The 20,630-nt window shown below is 43.8% G+C and overlaps 1 protein-coding gene across 5 annotated transcripts in view; it reads right to left on the bottom strand.

Moving 5' to 3' along the window:
- Positions 1 to 20,630, bottom strand: part of megf11 (multiple EGF-like-domains 11) — a 559,910-nt gene that overhangs the window by 178,360 nt on the left and 360,920 nt on the right. For all 5 annotated transcript variants that reach the window (XM_061969469.2, XM_061969471.2, XM_061969472.2 and 2 more), the window contains 2 exons: positions 14,814 to 15,060; positions 14,605 to 14,725 (listed from right to left, as the gene is read on the bottom strand). In XM_061969469.2, the coding sequence (XP_061825453.2) occupies positions 14,605 to 14,725; positions 14,814 to 15,060 (368 nt within the window). The remainder of the gene's footprint in view (positions 1 to 14,604; positions 14,726 to 14,813; positions 15,061 to 20,630) is intronic.

Below are 20,630 nucleotides of genomic sequence, written 5' to 3'. Positions count from 1 at the left end.
TATTTTGAAACACATGTAATGTTTTAGAGTTTTCAAATGTTTTACTTAAAGGAGCCATATGTAACAATGTGGCCAGAAATGGTACTGAAATCACGGTTAAAATTCTTTAGTCCCCTCTCCCGGACTGAGGTTGCCAGCTACGCAGCCGAATCCAGCTCGATTGACTGGGTTACTCCATTTTACACAGAAATTAGGCTATTTTCAGGAATAAGACTGACTTGTCTCCGCTCGGGATGGTCTCCTACTGGCCCCACTATGGACTGGACTCTCACTATTATGTTAGATCCACTATGGACTGGACTCTCACACTATTATGTTAGATCCACTATGGACTGGACTCTCTCACTATTATGTTAGATCCACTATGGACTGGACTCACACTATTATGTTAGATCCACTATGGACTGGACTCTCACACTATTCTGTTAGATCCACTATGGACTGGACTCTCACACTATTATGTTAGATCCACTATGGACTGTACTCTCACTATTATGTTAGATCCACTATGGACTGGACTCTCACTATTATGTTAGATCCACTATGGACTGGACTCTCACTATTATATTAGATCCACTATGGACTGGACTCTCACACTATTATGTTAGATCCACTATGGACTGGACTCTCACTATTATGTTAGATCCACTATGGACTGGACTCTCACTATTATGTTAGATCCACTATGGACTGGACTCTCACACTATTATGTTAGATCCACTATTGACTGGACTCTCACTATTATGTTAGATCCACTATGGACTGGACTCTCATCCAGCTCGATTGACTGGGCTACTCCATTTTACACAGAAATTAGGCTATTTTCAGGAATAAGACTGACTTGTCTCCGCTCGGGATGGTCTCCTACTGGCCCCACTATGGACTGGACTCTCACTATTATGTTAGATCCACTATGGACTGGACTCACACTATAATGTTAGATCCACTATGGACTGGACTCTCACACTATTATGTTAGATCCACTATGGACTGGACTCTCACACTATTATGTTAGATCCACTATGGACTGGACTCTCACACTATTATGTTAGATCCACTATGGACTGGACTCTCTCACTATTATGTTAGATCCACTATGGACTGGACTCTCACACTATTATGTTAGATCCACTATGGACTGGACTCTCTCACTATTATGTTAGATCCACTATGGACTGGACTCACACTATTATGTTAGATCCACTATGGACTGGACTCTCACACTATTCTGTTAGATCCACTATGGACTGGACTCTCACACTATTATGTTAGATCCACTATGGACTGTACTCTCACTATTATGTTAGATCCACTATGGACTGGACTCTCACACTATTATGTTAGATCCACTATGGACTGGACTCTCACTATTATGTTAGATCCACTATGGACTGGACTCTCACACTATTATGTTAGATCCACTATGGACTGGACTCTCACTATTATGTTAGATCCACTATGGACTGGACTCTCACTATTATATTAGATCCACTATGGACTGGACTCTCACACTATTATGTTAGATCCACTATGGACTGGACTCTCACTATTATGTTAGATCCACTATGGACTGGACTCTCACTATTATGTTAGATCCACTATGGACTGGACTCTCACACTATTATGTTAGATCCACTATTGACTGGACTCTCACTATTATGTTAGATCCACTATGGACTGGACTCTCATCCAGCTCGATTGACTGGGCTACTCCATTTTACACAGAAATTAGGCTATTTTCAGGAATAAGACTGACTTGTCTCCGCTCGGGATGGTCTCCTACTGGCCCCACTATGGACTGGACTCTCACTATTATGTTAGATCCACTATGGACTGGACTCACACTATAATGTTAGATCCACTATGGACTGGACTCTCACACTATTATGTTAGATCCACTATGGACTGGACTCTCACACTATTATGTTAGATCCACTATGGACTGGACTCTCACACTATTATGTTAGATCCACTATGGACTGGACTCTCTCACTATTATGTTAGATCCACTATGGACTGGACTCTCACACTATTATGTTAGATCCACTATGGACTGGACTCTCTCACTATTATGTTAGATCCACTATGGACTGGACTCACACTATTATGTTAGATCCACTATGGACTGGACTCTCACACTATTCTGTTAGATCCACTATGGACTGGACTCTCACACTATTATGTTAGATCCACTATGGACTGTACTCTCACTATTATGTTAGATCCACTATGGACTGGACTCTCACACTATTATGTTAGATCCACTATGGACTGGACTCTCACTATTATGTTAGATCCACTATGGACTGGACTCTCACACTATTATGTTAGATCCACTATGGACTGGACTCTCACTATTATGTTAGATCCACTATGGACTGGACTCTCACTATTATATTAGATCCACTATGGACTGGACTCTCACACTATTATGTTAGATCCACTATGGACTGGACTCTCACTATTATGTTAGATCCACTATGGACTGGACTCTCACTATTATGTTAGATCCACTATGGACTGGACTCTCACACTATTATGTTAGATCCACTATTGACTGGACTCTCACTATTATGTTAGATCCACTATGGACTGGACTCTCATCCAGCTCGATTGACTGGGCTACTCCATTTTACACAGAAATTAGGCTATTTTCAGGAATAAGACTGACTTGTCTCCGCTCGGGATGGTCTCCTACTGGCCCCACTATGGACTGGACTCTCACTATTATGTTAGATCCACTATGGACTGGACTCACACTATAATGTTAGATCCACTATGGACTGCACTCTCACACTCTTATGTTTTGCTTAAAGGAGCCATATGTAACAATGTGGCCAGAAATGGTACTGAAATCACGGTTAAAAATAAGTACGTCAATATCACAACAAATGGCAATCACATGATTATTGTCAGTACTATCAGAAAACAAAGACTAAAAGGAACTACAACCAACGCTAGCAATGGTTATAATGGTAAACAGAGGTGGGTAGTAACGCGCTACATTTACTCCGTTACATCTACTTGAGTAACTTTTGGGATAAATTGTACTTCTAAGAGTAGTTTTAATGCAACATACTTTTACTTTTACTTGAGTATATTTATAGAGAAGAAACGCTACTTTTACTCCGCTACTTTTATCTACATTCAGCTCGCTACTCGCTACTAATTTTTATCGATCTGTTAATGCACGCTTTGTTTGTTTTGGTCTGTCAGACAGACCTTCATAGTGCCTGCGTTTCAACAAATACGGTCACTGGTGACGTTCACTCCGTTCCACCAATCAGATGCAGTCACTGGTGACGTTGGACCAATCAAACAGAGCCAGGCGGTCACATGACCTGACTTAAACAAGTTGAAAAACGTATTCGGGTGTTACCATTTAGTGGTCAATTGTACGGAATATGTACTGTACTGTGCAATCTACTAATAAAAGTTCCAATCAATCAATCAAAAGTGTGAAGGAAAAAAGACCCTTTTTTATTTCAACCGTACATCCCGTCAAAAGCCTAAAGACTGACTGCACAGTTCCTGTCTCCACAATAAAAGTGCCGCTCCATCGGGCCTGCGCTTTCAAAATAAGAGTCTCCGAAAGCCTGCGCAAACAAGCTAGCAAGCTACGGAGTTTGCCGCCAATGTATTTCTTGTAAAGTGTATAAAAACGAATATGGAAGCTGGACATATAAGATGCCAAAAACCAACCACTTTCATGTGGTATTGGACAGAAAGGAGGAACTTTTTTTCTCCTCCATTTGAAAACGTGGACGTTTGTCATCACTACTGTCTGATTACAATCAATGCAAGTCATCAGAATCAGGTAATACACCAACTTATATTCTTGTCTTCATGAAAGAAAGGAATCTATATGTGTTAAACATGCATGTATATTCATTAAAACACTATTAACATGTAAACAAAAACGGCAAAAAAAATAAATATAAATTATATACTGTATATATCAATGTATGTATATATATATATATATATATATATATATATATATATATATATATATATATATATATATATATATGTGTGTGTGTATATATATATATATATATATATATATATATATATATATATGTATATATATGTATATATGTGTGTGTGTGTATGTATATATATATATATATATATATATATATATATGTATGTGTGGGAAAAAAAATCACAAGACTATTTCATCTCTACAGGCCTGTTTCGTGAGGGGGGGTACCCTCAATCGTCAGGAGATTTTAATGGGAGCATTCGCATACCATGGTTTATATAGGGCACGGAGTGGGTGGGTACAGGCTGGCCTAGGGGCGTGGTGATTGGCTCATGTGTTACCTAGGAGGTGTTTCCGTCTATGGCGGCATGTTGTTACAATTTCGCTGCGCTTGTTGAGGGATGACAGGTCTGGACGGTAAATAATAAACAGTTTCTCTTTCAAGCATAGGTTGCATCTTTTATTACCACTATTGTAAGGTGTGCTGGATGCAAGAATTTGCCATGTTATTGAATATTCAACATTATTGTCTTTGAGGTCCCAAATGTGTTTGCTGAGTTCTGTGGTATTTCGCCGGTTTTTGTTCCTGAAAGAAGCCTTGTGATTGTTCCATCTGGTTTTGAATTCTCCCTCGGTTAATCCTACATATGTGTCGGATGTGTTAATGTCCTTGCGTATTACCTTAGATTGGTAGACAACTGATGTTTGTAAGCACCCCCCGTTGAGAGGGCAATCAGGTTTCTTTCGACAATTATATATATATATATATATATATATATATATATATATATATGATGTGTGTGTATGTTACTCATCAGTTACTCAGTACTTGAGTAGTTTTTTTACAACATACTTTTTACTTTTACTCAAGTAAATATTTGGGTGACTACTCCTTACTTTTACTTGAGTAATAAATCTCTAAAGTAACAGTACTCTTACTTGAGTACAATTTCTGGCTACTCTACCCACCTCTGATGGTAAACAATAAGTAGGGCATGCTTAGCAGCCTAATGTACGCCGAAAACTAGAGAGACAATTAGCCTCTAGGCTACTGTTTCAAACGTTTCAGATTGCCATATAACTTGGTACATGTAGTCCACAATAAGCAAACACAAATGAGAAATGATTTGATCATGTGATTTGGCTGTCTCCATACGTCTCACATTGCCATGACAGCCGTGCTATTGTTGGAACACATTTCCTCAGCATATTGAGAATGAAATAGGCACTGACACTACCCATATCCACATTTTATTTGTCTAACATATATTTTGCCCGTGGACATCGGGGGCGGTACCTCTGGATTGGCAGACCGGGGTGGTGGTTCCTCTCTTTAACCATCCTAAAAAACAATGTTATATTTTTTTTATTTTATTACCACATTTACATAGTCATTGGGTCCTATTGTTCAGTCTCACAAGGCTATTAGATCGTACATTTGTTTATAAGTCACACCTTCTGGCCATGAACTCACACAACCTCTCAAGGTTTCCTTCGAACAACATCTACCGTATTTTCCGCACCATAAGCCGCCCCGTGTTATAAGCCGCGCCTTCAATGAACGGCATATTTCAAAACTTTGTCCACCTATAAGCCGCCCCGTGTTATAAGCCGCATCTAACTGCGCTACAGGGAATGTCAAAAAAACAGTCAGATAGGTCAGTTAAACTTTAATAATATATTAAAAACCAGCGTGATGTGGGCGCGCATGGAGTCGTATATCAACATGGACGGAGCTGCGTGAAAAAAGCCACCCGGCCTCTTCGCGTAAACTTCCCTTAACCACTCGCTCATCTTTTCTTCATCCATCCATCCCTTCGAGTTAGCTTTTATGATGACGCCGGCTGGAAAGGTCTCTTTTGGCAAGGTCTTCCTTTTGAATATCACCATGGATGGAAGTTTCTGGCCATTAGCATGGCAAGCTAGAACCACAGTGAAGGATGACTTCTCATTCCCTGTGGTGCGAATATTCACCGTACGTGCTCCCGTTGTATCCACAGTGCGGTTCACAGGAATATCAAAAGTCAGTGGAACCTCGTCCATGTTGATAATGTTCTCTGGCCGGATCTTTTTTTCAGCTATCTTGTTTTTACAATATGCACGGAAAGTAGCCAGCTTTTCTTGAAAGTCTTTAGGCAGTTGCTGTGAAATAGTAGTCCGTGTGCGGATGGAGAGATTGCGTCTTTTCATGAACCGGAAACCTGTCGCTTAGTAGGAGCCATTTTGTGGTCTTTACAGATGTAAACACACAAAGGAAATGAAACGTAATATCCACGCGCTTCTTCTTCTTCTTCTACGGGGGCGGGTGGTTGCTTACAGTAGAAGAAGAAGCGCTTCCTCTTCTATGGGGGCGGGTGCTCACCTTGGCGGTTGCTTGCGTAGAAGAAGAAGCACTTCTTCTTCTACGGGGAAAAAAGATGGCGGCTGTTTACCGTAGTTGCGAGACCGAAACTTTATGAAAATGAATCTTAATATGAATCCATATATAAAGCGCACCGGGTTATAAGCCGCACTGTCAGCTTTTGAGTAAATTTGTGGTTTTTAGGTGCGGCTAATAGTGCGGAAAATACGGTATTTGATTCATTGGACTGGATTCATCAGATTCAAGTAAGTAAAATGTCGTTTATATATTTTTTGGTTGTTATTACAATGTCTAGAGCAGGGGTGCTCACACTTTTTCTGCAGGCGAGCTACTTTTCAATTGATCAAGTCGTGGGGATCTACCTCATTCATATATATCATTTATATTTACTTATTTATGAAATATATGTTTTTGTTAACAAGTTAAAGGTGTTTAATGATAATGCAAGGATGTTTAACACATATAGTTAATATTGTTAATAAATTAAAGGTGTTTAATGATAATACAAGCATGTTTAATACATATAGTTAATATTGTTAACAACTTAAAGGTGTTTAAAGATAATACAAGCATGTTTAACACATAGTTAATATTGTTAACAAGTTAAAGGTGTTTAATGATAATGCAAGCATGTTTAACACATATAGTTAATATTGTTAAAAAATTAAAGGTGTTTAATGATAATACAAGAATGTTTAATACATATAGTTAATATTGTTAACAACTTAAAGGTGTTTAAAGATAATACAAGCATGTTTAACACATATAGATTCCTTTCTTTCATGAAGACAAGAATATAAGTTGGGGTATTACCTGATTGTGATGACTTGCATTGATAGGAATCAGACAGTGTTGCTGATAACGTCCGCATTTTCGAATGGAGGAGAAAAAAAGTCCTCCTTTCTGTCCAATACCACATGAAAGTGGTTGGTTTTTGGCATCTTATTTGTCCAGCTTCCGTACTCCTTTGTATACACTTTACAAGAAATACATTGTCGGCAAACTCCGTAGCTTGCTAGCTTGTGCACGCCAGCTTTCTGAGACTCTTATTTTGGTAGCGCAACTGTGCAACTGTGCAGTCGGTCTTTGGAGTTTTGACGACAGGTACGGCGCCAGAGTCTGTTGAAATAAAGTGTTTCTCGCCTTCCAGTCGGTAATTTTAATGAGCTGGCAGCAGCCAGCGTCATCTCAGAAGACCCTCGGGTGCCGTGAATGTCAATCAAGTGACGAAAGTGACGTCATAGTGAAGATTTATGATCGCTCTTTTTTAGGACTATTTTTTTAATGCCTGGCTGGTGATCGACTGACACACCCTCCGAGATCGACCGGTAGATCGCGATCGACGTAATGAGCACCCCTGGTCTAGAGCATGTACATATGGAGTTATTGTGGAACAGATGCATCAAATTTCATTTAGAGCTTGTTATATAATTGTTGCAATTATACAACACTGGGTGAATGTGGTAGTCAAAATAGCTGGCGTGTTGCAGTGGGCTCAAACAGGTTGTATTCCCTCCACTACATCACTGCATGAAGTATTTTCTCTATACATGGATAGTATACATTCTACCCTTGTGTTGTGTTGATTTAACCCAAAATTAATCGTGATTAATCGCAGACAGATATAATTTTCAATTGTTAGTAAATGTAATTTTCGAGTTTTTATTACCATGACTGGACAATTAGGTTGCTTTCAGGAAAAGTTGTTTTCAACATTATGCTTTTTTAAACAGCTCAACACAAAATGGACATAAACATGCTTTTAATGACGAAAACAAAAAAACAAACCCGCATTGCATTGGTGTCTTGCCAGAATTTGTATTTCTACAGGTTGTAAAAGAATATACATTTTATTTCAATCTGCCACATTATAGCGAACTTTGAGTGTTTATATAGAACAAAAATATAAACGCAACACTTTTTAATTTTTCATGAGTTGAACTCAGAGATCTAAAACTTTAACTATATACAAAGAAGACCTATTCCTCTCAAATATTGTTCACAAATCTGTCTAAATCTATGTTAGTGAGCACTTCTGTGCCAAGATAATCCATCCCACCTCACAGGTGTGGCATATCAAGATTCCGATCAAACAGCATGATTACTGCACAGGTGTGCCTTAGGCTGCCCACGATAAAAGGGCTCTCTGAAATGTGCAGTTTTGCTTTTTTGGGGTTTGGGGGGTCAGAAAAGCAGTCAGTATCTGGTGTGAACACCATTTGCCTCATGCAGTGCAACACATCTCCATACTTGCCAACCTTGAGACCTCCAATTTCGGGAGGTGGGGGTGGGGGGTGGGTGCGGGGGGCGTGGTTGGGGCGGGGGCATGGTTAAGAGGTGAGGAGTATATTTACAGCTAGAATTCACCAAGTCAAGTATTTCATATATATATATATATATATATATATATATATATATATATATATATATATTAGAGATGCGCGGATAGGCAATTATTTCATCCGCAACCGTATCAGAAAGTCGTCAACCATCCGCAATCCACCCGATCTAACATTTGATCAGAACTGCATCCGCCCGCCATCCGCCCGCACCCGCCCGTTGTTATATATCTAATATAGACGATGCAAGGCATTAGTGAGGTTATAAAGTTAAAGTTAAAGTTAAAGTACCAATGATTGTCACACACACACACACTAGGTGTGGCGAAATTATTCTCTGCATTTGACCCATCACCCTTGATCACCCCCTGGGAGGTGAGGGGAGCAGTGGGCAGCAGCGGTGGCCGCGCCCGGGAATCATTGAATCATTAAATCATTAAAGCTTTTGCCTGTTAAAGAAAGGAGACTGATCCAACGCAGCACAGACATTCGCGTGCCACGCTGTCACGACCCAGACGCACACCAGTGCGCAATCATATGGGAGCCGCGCTGAGCGCACCTCCAAGCGCGTCTCGCTGCCGGCGACGGCCGGGTATATGGGCCCGACGCTCCAGCGCCATCCATTTTCAGGGCTAGTTGATTCGGCAGGTGGGTTGTTACACACTCCTTAGCGGGTTCCAACTTCCATGGCCACCGTCCTAGCTGCTGTCTATATCAACCAGGGTGAGCCCCACCCCTTTCGTGAGCGCACTGCGCGCGGAGTGACCCCTGTTACGCGCCCCCGGCCACGGGGGTGGCGGGCAGGTAAGCTGCTTACCTGCTGCGCGTGACGCCGGCCGCGGCGAAGGCGGACGAGGCAGGGTGTCGGTGCGGTGGGCGCGGTGGTGACCCTGGACGTGCGTCGGGCCCTTCTCGCGGATCGCCTAAGCTACGGCTCCCGGTGGGGCCCTCTCGGGGGAAGGGGCCTCGGTCCCGGACCCCGGCGAGGCGTCGGGGGCCTTCTCCGCTCCGTAAAAGTGTCCATCTCTTTTTTTTTTCTTCTTCTGTTGTGGCATATGCAGCAGGTGCCTGCTCGTTTTTCGTATGTGGGTAACAACATTTAACTATGTATATATTGTAATGTTCCCAGGAACGTAGGCTCATAGACTTATTCGTTTGTCTCGTATTTATTGTAATAAGATGCAATGTAACCACACAACAGCTCCAATGTGCGTCTCCCCTCTTTCCCGGCAAAACTCGAACTAACACTTCCTGTCAACAACGTCACTTCCCTAACTTGCCCGGAAGTCCCGCCCCCCAGCCAAAGCCATTGGCTAACACCCCGTAGCTAGCCGCTACATCATATTTCCGAATTGGTTTAACTGCCACCCGCCTGAATCTATTTAAAATCTAATTTTTTTTTATTTCAATCGCCCGACCCGACCCGACCCGCTGATAAAATCTAATTTTTTTTAATTTCATCCGCCCGATTCGCGGATAATCCGCGGACTCCACCGCGCATCTCTAATATATATATATATATATATATATATATATATATATATATATATATATATCCCTGCGACCCCGAAGGGAATAAGCGGTAGAAATGGATGGATGGATGGATATATATATATATATATATATATATATATATATATATATATATATATATATAAAAGAAATAATTGACTTTCAGTGAATTCTAGCTATATATATATATATATATATATATATATATATATATATATATATATATAAATAAAAGAAATACTTGAATTTCAGTGTTCATTTATTTACACATATACACACACATAACACTCATCTACTCATTGTTGAGTTAAGGGTTGAATTGTCCATCCTTGTTCTATTCTCTGTCACTATCTTTCTAACCATGCTGAACACCCTCTCTGATGATGCATTGCTGTGTGGCACGCACAAAAGTGCTTTCATCAAATGCACTAGATGGCAGTATTGTCCTGTTTGAGAGTGTCACAACATTGCTGTTTACGGCAGACGGACTGCTTTCCTGTAGACGTTATTTATATTGTGGGAAAGCGGCCTCAGGTCCGCATGGAGCTGGAGGGGGCGTGGCCTCCAGCTCCGCCTGAATTTCGGGAGATTTTCGGTAGAAAATGTGTCCCGGGAGGTTTTCGGTAGAGGCGCTGAATTTCGTGAGTCTCCCGGAAAATCCGGGAGGGTTGGCAAGTATGCATCTCCTTCGGTCAGGTTGTTGATTGTGGCCTGTGGAATGTTGGTCCACTCCTCTTCAATGGCTCTGCAAGGTTGCAGGATATTGGCAGGAACTGGAACACGCCGTCGTATACGCCGATCCACAGCGTCCCAAACATGCTCAATGGGTGACAATGTCCGGTGAGTAGTGGCCATGCAAGAACTGGGATGTTTTCAGCTCCCAGAAATGATGTGCAGATCCTGGCACTCAAGTTGGTTATGGCAACGAACTGCAGTCAGATCGAGACCCCGATGAGGACAACAAGCATGCAGATGAGCTTCCCTGAGATGGTTTCTCCTAGTTTGTGCATAATTTCTTTGGTGATGCAAACTAATTGTTGCAGCAGCTGTCCTGTTAGCTGGTCTCAGAGGATTATTGAGGTGCACCTTCTGGATGTGGAGGTCCTCGACTGGTGTGGTTACACATGGTCTGCGGTGGTGAGGCCGGTTGGATGTACTGCCAAATTATCTGAAACGCCTTTGGAAACGGCTTATGGTAGAGAAATGAACATTCAATTCATGGGCAACAGCTCTGGCGGACATTCCTGCAGATGCGGTGGATTATCTTGGCAAGGAAAAAATGCTCACAAACACAAATTTAGACAATAGTGAACAATATTTGAGAAGAATAGGTCTTTTGTGTTTATAGTAAAAGTTTTAGATCTTTGGGTTCAACTAATAAAAATGGTAGCAAAAACAAAAGTGTTGTGTTTATATTTTTGTTGAGTATATATATATATATATATATAAGTATTTGTATAGGCTATATGTGTGTGTATATTTTTTTAGTGTATATATTTGTCTATGTGTGGTTTTCGTCCTGGTCGTGGAACTGTGGACCAGCTCTATACTCTCGGCAGGGTCCTTAAGGGTGCATGGGAGTTTGCCCAACCAGTCTACATGTGCTTTGTGGACTTGGAGAAGGCATTTGACCGTGTCCCTCGGGAAGTCCTGTGGGGAGTGCTCAGAGAGTATGGGGTATCGGACTGTCTGATTTTGGCGGTCCGCTCCCTGTATGATCAGTGTCAGAGCTTGGTCCGCATTGCCGGCAGTAAGTCGGACACGTTTCCAGTGAGGGTTGGACTCCGCCAAGGCTGCCCTTTGTCACCCATTCTGTTCATAACTTTTATGGACAGAATTTCTAGGCGCAGTCAAGGCGTTGAGGGGATCCGGTTTGGTGGCTGCAGGATTAGGTCTCTGCTTTTTGCAGATGATGTGGTCCTGATGGCTTCATCTGGCCAGGATCTTCAACTCTCGCTGGATCGGTTCGCAACCGAGTGTGAAGCGACTGGGATGAGAATCAGAACCTCCAAGTCCGAGTCCATGGTTCTCGCCCGGAAAAGGGTGGAGTGTCATCTCCGGTTTGGGGAGGAAACCCTGCCCCAAGTGGAGGAGTTCAAGTACCTCGGAGTCTTGTTCACGAGTGAGGGAAGAGTGGATCGTGAGATCGACAGGCGGATCGGTGCGGCGTCTTCAGTAATGCGGACGCTGTATCGATCCGTTGTGGTGAAGAAGGAGCTGAGCCGGAAGGCAAAGCTCTCAATTTACCGGTCGATCTACATTCCCATCCTCACCTATGGTCATGAGCTTTGGGTTATGACCGAAAGGACAAGATCACGGGTACAAGCGGCCGAAATGAGTTTCCTTCGCCGGGTGGCGGGGCTCTCCCTTAGAGATAGGGTGAGAAGCTCTGTCATCTGGGAGGAGCTCAAAGTAAAGCCGCTGCTCCTCCACATCGAGAGGAGCCAGATGAGGTGGTTCGGGCATCTGGTCAGGATGCCACCCGATCGCCTCCCTCGGGAGGTGTTTAGGGCACGTCCGACCGGTAGGAGGCCACGGGGAAGACCCAGGACACGTTGGGAAGACTATGTCTCCCGGCTGGCCTGGGAACGCCTCGGGATCCCCCGGGAAGAGCTGGACGAAGTGGCTGGGGAGAGGGAAGTCTGGGCTTCCCTGCTTAGGCTGCTGCCCCCGCGACCCGACCTCAGATAAGCGGAAGAAGATGGATGGATGGATGGATATTTGTCTATGTATAGGCTATATGTGTGTATATATTTGTATATATTGATATTTTATTCTTTTTGGCCCCTGGATAGAATGTGCTCTCCAGGTCAAAAAGTTTGGACTCCCTGAGATAACTGGTCAAAACTGGTGTCTTCTGCAGTGGACATGTGTCTTGCATAAGGCTGTCAAAAATAATGTGCTGATACTAGTTATTATAACAAACTATTCATAGCGGCGCAGTGATCTATGGCACTCATGGAGGGTGGGCGCTCCCCTTTCCTCTCCCTTATCTCTCCTGCTTGCTTCTTTGTCTTGTCTTGACTTTTTTGTTGCCTCTTTTTGCACTACTCTCCAAATCTAAACATTGGAACTATTTAACTGGCCTCAATGAAATTGACAAGATCTTGGGTTTGGGGGAACCTGCTTGTCGTGACGGAGCGGTTGTTGCTGGACACGCGACGGACTCTTGAGAGAAGAAGGAGTGCCGCGTGCCTGGCGACTCTTTTCTGTGGAGGACGTGAAGATATCTACCTATTGGGAATTATGACAACAGGACATCTGCTGATTGGAGTAAGCCTTGCTCTGGTTTGTCCACAAATTGGAAGTTGCTGGCAGTCTTCAAAGTACCTCAAAGCTGTCACAAAGGATTGGAGGATGCGGGAAGAACTGTGGACACTCTTGTGATTTTGGATCACATCGGACTGTCTGCCCCGCAGATTTTGAGGACCAGTCATAGACAATTTAGAGTGAAAAGCTAATTTTATTTTCACTCGTATATAAAACATTCGAACTTGGATTGTCTCCCTGGCTTGGAGACTTTCCCGAAGGACAGTGCGGCGAAGACACAACAAACTCCCTTCTTGTCTCTCATAGACACACACCTGTTGTTGTTGACTTTGGACTAGCAACTGCATGACATCAAGGCCGCGGAACAGAGACACACTGCAGGCTTACACACAAACATGCATCCACAAAAATATACGCCACACACATACATACTCCACACCCCCAATTCAACGCCCTCGACGCAAATCCCATAGGGGTGATGAAAGGATGGTCAGCGCCTGAGAGCTGTGGCCAACCACCATGACCCCGCACTCCCTCCCCTCTGTTACTAGATATCTCGAGATTGTTGTAATATGTATATGTGCTTTGCTATGGAGGTTTGTTCCCACTCCAGACTGGGCTCCGAGATTGTATTTTTTTTACTCATCCTTCCACAGAGTTTTATCTTTTTCTCCATCTTTGTGGCGACCCATCAGCGTTCCTGTTCTGTAACCCTGTACACTGTTTGTTTGTCTAATCTTGAACGGGTTTGTGCTGAAACCAAAGTTTCGTTGTACTTGTGCAATGACAATAAAGACCTTTCCTATCACTACTGTGTGTCCCTATGTTTACATCATCAAGTGGTCTGCTGCTTCCTTGCTCCCTGGAAGTTTATTGTAGATCATAAATAATGCATTCCACCTGGGCAGAAGAAGTCTGAGGAGGTAATCCAACAAGTTGGTACACTTTGAGAGCCATTTAAGGCCCGGGAATGGTGAGAAAGACTGTTTCTAAATTTCCAAATCATACGACCCCGAGAGGGGTCTGACTTAACTGATGACTTAATGCAGGGCTGAGTGTCACCCAACCCATGACTACAAATTGACCCTGGAGTTTTTTCTGCCGCCACTACCTCTGTTAGTTAAGTAACTTACGGTCCACCCTGCAGGGCAGGAACAATCTCCGGTGATGTGGTGGCACGAACCTCCATTCTGACACGGGCAGCCTTGCTCACACTGCGGACCATGACTGCCATAGGGGCAGCGCTCTCCGCAGCTGTCGACAGAACAACATTCCCATGTTTGACACTTAAAACTTGTGTTTACTAAATCACCCACAATAAAGACACATTGCTTGTACTCACAAGGCGCCCGTGTAGCCCGATGCACAGATGCACTCTCCGGTTTCATGGTCACAGGTGGCTCCATTGAGACATTGGCAGGGTAGTTGGCACGCCTTACCGTAGTAGCCAGGCTCACAAAGCTCCTCACAGCGCCATCCTTGGTAGCCATCGGTGCAGACACATGCTCCAGTGATGGGATTGCATTTAGCCTCATTTTGGCACTGGCACCGATTGCTGCAATGAGGCCCCCAAAAGTCGCTCTCGCAGCCTGCGGGGACACAAAGATGGCATTTAACCAACTACAGGACTAAAAAACTGATATTGTATGAGCATTTGAAGATGCGCAAGACAAACAAAAGTACTACAATGTCTACAATACTTCTTCACAAAAAAAATAAATAATTGATACCTCCGATTGGCGACAATGTAAGACTATTTAGCCTGCTTTGTTTGTCTATTTTCATTATAATTCAAGTTTGATGATAAAGTGCAGTCTGATGGGTTTGATTTCCCCCCTTCAGCTTTTTGCCTTGGCCAATAAGTTGCAGGTAATTTGTTATTATTATTTATTTAATTTATTTTTGTTTAAATAGAGATGACATACATATGTTATTGTATAATTTAAGTTTGTACGCGTGATTGACAGCCTAAGGCTTATGAGGCACATTTTTTATTAATTTTTTTATTTCAACTTAAAAACGTATGAGCCTATGCCTAGAACATAGGCTATGTGTTTATCTTTATTTTCCTGCCTGTCGTTGACAATGGAGATTGTCTGATATTTTGTCATGGCTGCAGATCAATCAATAAAGGTTCATCTTTGTCGCAAAATTGTTCACTGCTTCACTGTGCACCCCGCCCTCGTCCCTATTTGAGCATTATAACGTTAACAAGTTAATATTCATTGAAATAAATTCAGAACATTTTTTTTACCTAACAAAAATATAGGCCTCGTCTTTCTAAAACATTTTTTTAACTTCTTAAAAGCATCGTTCTGCTTGCTGCAACTGCGCACACAAAGTGTGAGGAACGCACTCCTGATCTGAGGGCATTGGCAACAATAGTCAACACTTTCTTAATGGAAATGACAATAATATTATAATAATGATAAATAATATTATCACGCATTAATATCTCTTAGCCACTAATGCGTGGCCAAGAGATATTAATGCGTGGCACGCATTGAATGTCTCTGCTGCATTGGATCAGTCTCCTTTCTTTAACAGGCAAAAGCTTTATAACCTCACTAATGCCTTGCATCGTCTATATTAGATATATAACAACGGGCGGGTGCGGGCGGGTGTGGTTTTGATAAAATGTTGGTTCGGGTGGTGGCGGATGGTTGACGACTTTTGTGATGCGGTTGCGGATGAAATAATTGCCTATCCGCACATCTCTAAAGAACATACATTGCAGCTGAAGTGTTAGTGATTCTTGGTAGCACAATGGCTTAAGTATCAGTCTTTTGTTCCAGCAGTCACAGTTCCCAGCCAGGACATATAAGGTAAACAATAAACTACATCAAAATGCAATCTTGATAAACCAAAGTAACGTCATCTACAAAGTGAAGATGGCACGTTGTGTAAATGGTAAATAAAAACAGAATACAATGATTTGCTAATCCTTTTCAACTTATATTCAATTGAATAGACTGCAAAGACAAGATATTTAACATTCGAACTGGAACACTTTGTTATTTTTTGCAAATATTAGCTCATTTGGAATTTGATGCCTGCAACATGTTTCAAAAAAGCTGGCACAAGTGGCAAAAAAGACTGAGCAATTTGAGGAATGCTCATCAAACACTTATTTGGAACATCCCACAAGTGAACAGGCTAATTGGGAACAGGTGGGTGCCATGATTGGGTATAAAAGCAGCTTCCATGAAATGCTCAGTCATTCTCAAACAAGAACGGCGCGAGCGTCACCACTTTGTCAACAAATTCATGAAGAAATTTTCTAACAGTTTAAGAACAACATTTCTTAACAAGCTATTGAAAGGCATTTAGGGATTTCAACATCTACAGTCCATAATATCATCACAAGGTTCAGAGAATCTGGAGAAATCACTGCATGTAAGCGGCAAGGCCGAAAACCAACATTGAATGCTCGTGACCTTCGATCCCTCAGGATCAAAGGCTGGAAGTGCTGGAGCCTATCTCAGCTGCATTCGGGCGGGAGACGGGGTACACCCTGGACAAGTCGCCACCTCATCACAGGGCCAACGCAGATAGACGGACAACATTCACACACTAGGGACGATTTTTAGTGTTGCCAATCGACCTATCCCCAGGTGCATGTCTTTGGAGGTGGGAGGGGCCTATCCCTAGGTGTATGTCTTTGGAGGTGGGAGGAGCCCATCCCCAGGTGCATGTCTTTGGAGGTGGGAGGGGCCTATCCCCAGGTGCATGTCTTTGGAGGTGGGAGGGGCCTATCCCCAGGTGCATGTCTTTGGAGGTGGGAGGAGCCTATCCCCAGGTGCATGTCTTTGGAGGTGGGAGGAAGCCGGAGTACCCGGAGGGAACCCACGCAGTCACGGGGAGAACATGCAAACTCCACACAGAAAGATCCCAGGAACTTTCGTATTGTGAGGCACATGCACTAACCCCTGCGCCACCGTGCTGTCCGAGATAGTGATGTCCATCCATCTTCTTCTGCTTATCAGAGGTCGGGTCGCGGGGGAAGCAGCCTAAGCAGGGAAGCCCAGACTTCCCTCTCCCCAGCCACTTCGTCCAGCTCTTCCCGGGGGATCCCCAGGCGTTCCCAGGCCAGCCGGGAGACATAGTCTTCCCAACGTGTCCTGGGTCTTCCCCGTGGCCTCCTACTGGTCGGACGTGCCCTAAACACCTCCCTAAGGAGGCGTTCGGGTGGCATCCTGACCAGATGCCCGAACCACCTCATCTGGCTCCTCTCGATGTGGAGGAGCAGTGGCTTTACTTTGAGCTCCTCCCGGATGACAGAGCTTCTCACCCTATCTCTAAGGGAGAGCCCCGCCACCCGGTGGAGGAAACTCATTTCGGCCGCTTATACCCGTGATCTTGTCCTTTCGGTCATAACCCAAAGCTCATGACCATAGGTGAGGATGGGAACATAGATCGACCGGTAAATTGAGAGCTTTGCCTTCCGGCTCAGCTCCTTCTTCACCACAATGGATCGATACAGCATCCGCATTACTGAAGACGCCGCACCGATCCGCCTGTCCATCTCACGATCCACTCTTCCCTCACTCGTGAACAAGACTCCAAGGTACTTGAACTCCTCCACTTGGGGCAGGGTCTCCTCCGCAACCCGTAGATGGCACTCCACCCTTTTCCGGCCGAGAACCATGGACTCGGACTTGGAGGTGCTGATTGTCATCCCAGTCGCTTCACACTCGGCTGCGAACCGATCCAGTGAGAGCTGAAGATCCTGGCCAGATGAAGCCATCAGGACCACATCATCTGCAAAAAGCAGAGACCTAATCCTGCAGCCACCAAACCGGATCCCCTCAATGCCTTGACTGCGCCTGTTCATAACTTTTATGGACAGAATGGGTGACAAAGGGCAGCCTTGGCGGAGTCCAACCCTCACTGGAAACGTGTCCGACTTACTGCCGGCAATGCGGACCAAGCTCTGACACTGATCATACAGGGAGCGGACTGCCACAATCAGACAGTCCGATACCCCATACTCTCTGAGCACTCCCCACAGAACTTCCCGAGGGACACGGTCGAATGCCTTCTCCAAGTCCACAAAGCACATGTAGACTGGTTGGGCAAACTCCCATGCACCCTCAAGGACCCTGCCCAGAATATAGAGCTGGTCCACAGTTCCCACCCCGGTGGCTTTACCTGCCGTCTTGGAGCATCATCCCACTTCTGACACCATGTAGAAATCAGTGACACACACACGGCTGTCCACTTCAGTGGTGTAGACTTTACTCAACCAACTGCGCATGCTCCGAACACACGTAAGCACCTACGGATGCTCATAAGAGACATCCACTACAACGACCAGGAAGAAAACCACACTGTTCCTCCTGAATAGTGATATAGTGCGAGCTAATAGACAAAAGTAAAGTGCAAAAAAGCAAACTGGATCTGCAAGTTGTTCAAATGTGGAAGTCAGCAAAGAGGATGCAAGGATATACGACCCATTATTGACAAAAATGCACGTAGATTGTCAGGCGCTCACTTTTACAACTTTGCTAAACACTCTAATTGTATTTCATTGGCGTAAATGAGCAGACAACACCTGAGTGAGGCAGCATTCATCTCTCGTAATCGCACACCCGGCTCTCCCAACTGTATCGTAATATCGACACTCTTGAAAACTGCTGCTTCACGTGGGCTCAAGTAAATAGTCTGATGACATGACCAAGTGAGGCCTCAGGGAGCGGTTAAAAAAAAAGGTGCATTCCCCACATTGCACGAGTGACGGCCGTGTTTAGAGGCACTCAATAATCCCACAAACTGCAAGCAAAGAGCTAATCCTTCAATGTTAAATAAACAGCCATTTTTTATGTGGGAAGCAATTGGCCCTGAGCGCAGGTTGTAGGCTGTCTCACAAACCTAATTGTTCTTGTGAGAGTGGAGAGCTGATTTAAGTGATTGGTGTGGCCGTATGTGTCTCCATCAGCACCCGCTCTATTGCTCCATATAAAACCCCACTTTGAGGTGACTGCAGCCTATTTGGTGAATATTCCACTATTGATTCCTGGCAGGCTTGGAGGCTAACGCTAAGACGCCACACAGCCTCCTTGTATGTTCTCTTTGCCAGGGGTGTGATCAGCCAACAAGGAAGCTCATTGAATGCCCATTCTATGGTCGTCACACAAGCCTGTTTTTCCAAGCACACAGCAGGAAGGTGATCACTCTCTTCTCGGATGAAGACAGGCCTGAACAACAGGGGGCCGTGAAGCATCGCGCTCGGCCGCTGCAGCCGCGAAGGCAAGAAGCTCATGCTCGTATTGACTGGGGAAAAAAATATGCCCATGCATGGCCTCAGATCTGGCATGGATCACAATCCTGAAGGTTGAGCAGTAGCCATGCAAACATTAAGGCCAAGTCTACACTAGTATTTTATTTAATAATACCACCTTAACATTTGACAACCAAACAATTACACAAGGCGAATCAGTAAAGAATCTGGGTATTATTTTCGACCCAACTCTCTCCTTTGAGTCACACATTAAGAGTGTTACTAAAACGGCCTTCTTTCATCTCCGTAATATCGCAAAAATTCGTTCTATTTTATCCACTAGCGACGCTGAGATCATTATTCATGCGTTCGTTACGTCTCGTCTCGACTACTGTAACGTATTATTTTCGGGTCTCCCTATGTCTAGCATTAAAAAATGACAGTTGGTACAAAATGCGGCTGCTAGACTTTTGACAAGAACAAGAAAGTTTGATCATATTACGCCTATACTGGCTCACCTGCACTGGCTTCCTGTGCACTTAAGATGTGACTTTAAGGTTTTACTACTTACGTATAAAATACTACACGGTCTAGCTCCGTCCTATCTTGTCGATTGCATTGTACCATATGTCCCGGCAAGAAATTTGCGTTCAAAGAACTCCGGCTTATTAGTGATTCCCAGAGCCCAAAAAAAGTCTGCGGGCTATAGAGCGTTTTCTATTGGGGCTCCAGTACTATGGAATGCCCTTCCGGTAACAATTAGAGATGCTACCTCAGTAGAAGCATTTAAGTCCCATCTTAAAACTCATTTGTATACTCTAGCCTTTAAATAGCCCCCCTGTTAGACCAGTTGATCTGCCGTTTCTTTTCTTTTCTCCTCTGCTCCCCTTTTCCTTGTGGAGGGGGTGGGGTGGGGGTGGGGGGGGGGGGGGGGGGTCA

Source organism: Nerophis lumbriciformis, linkage group LG10 (assembly GCF_033978685.3).
Source record: "Nerophis lumbriciformis linkage group LG10, RoL_Nlum_v2.1, whole genome shotgun sequence".
In the NCBI taxonomy this organism is placed as follows: Eukaryota; Metazoa; Chordata; class Actinopteri; order Syngnathiformes; family Syngnathidae; genus Nerophis; species Nerophis lumbriciformis.
Note: the sequence above shows the minus strand (reverse complement) of the source record. Positions and strands in the feature narration are given on the sequence as shown.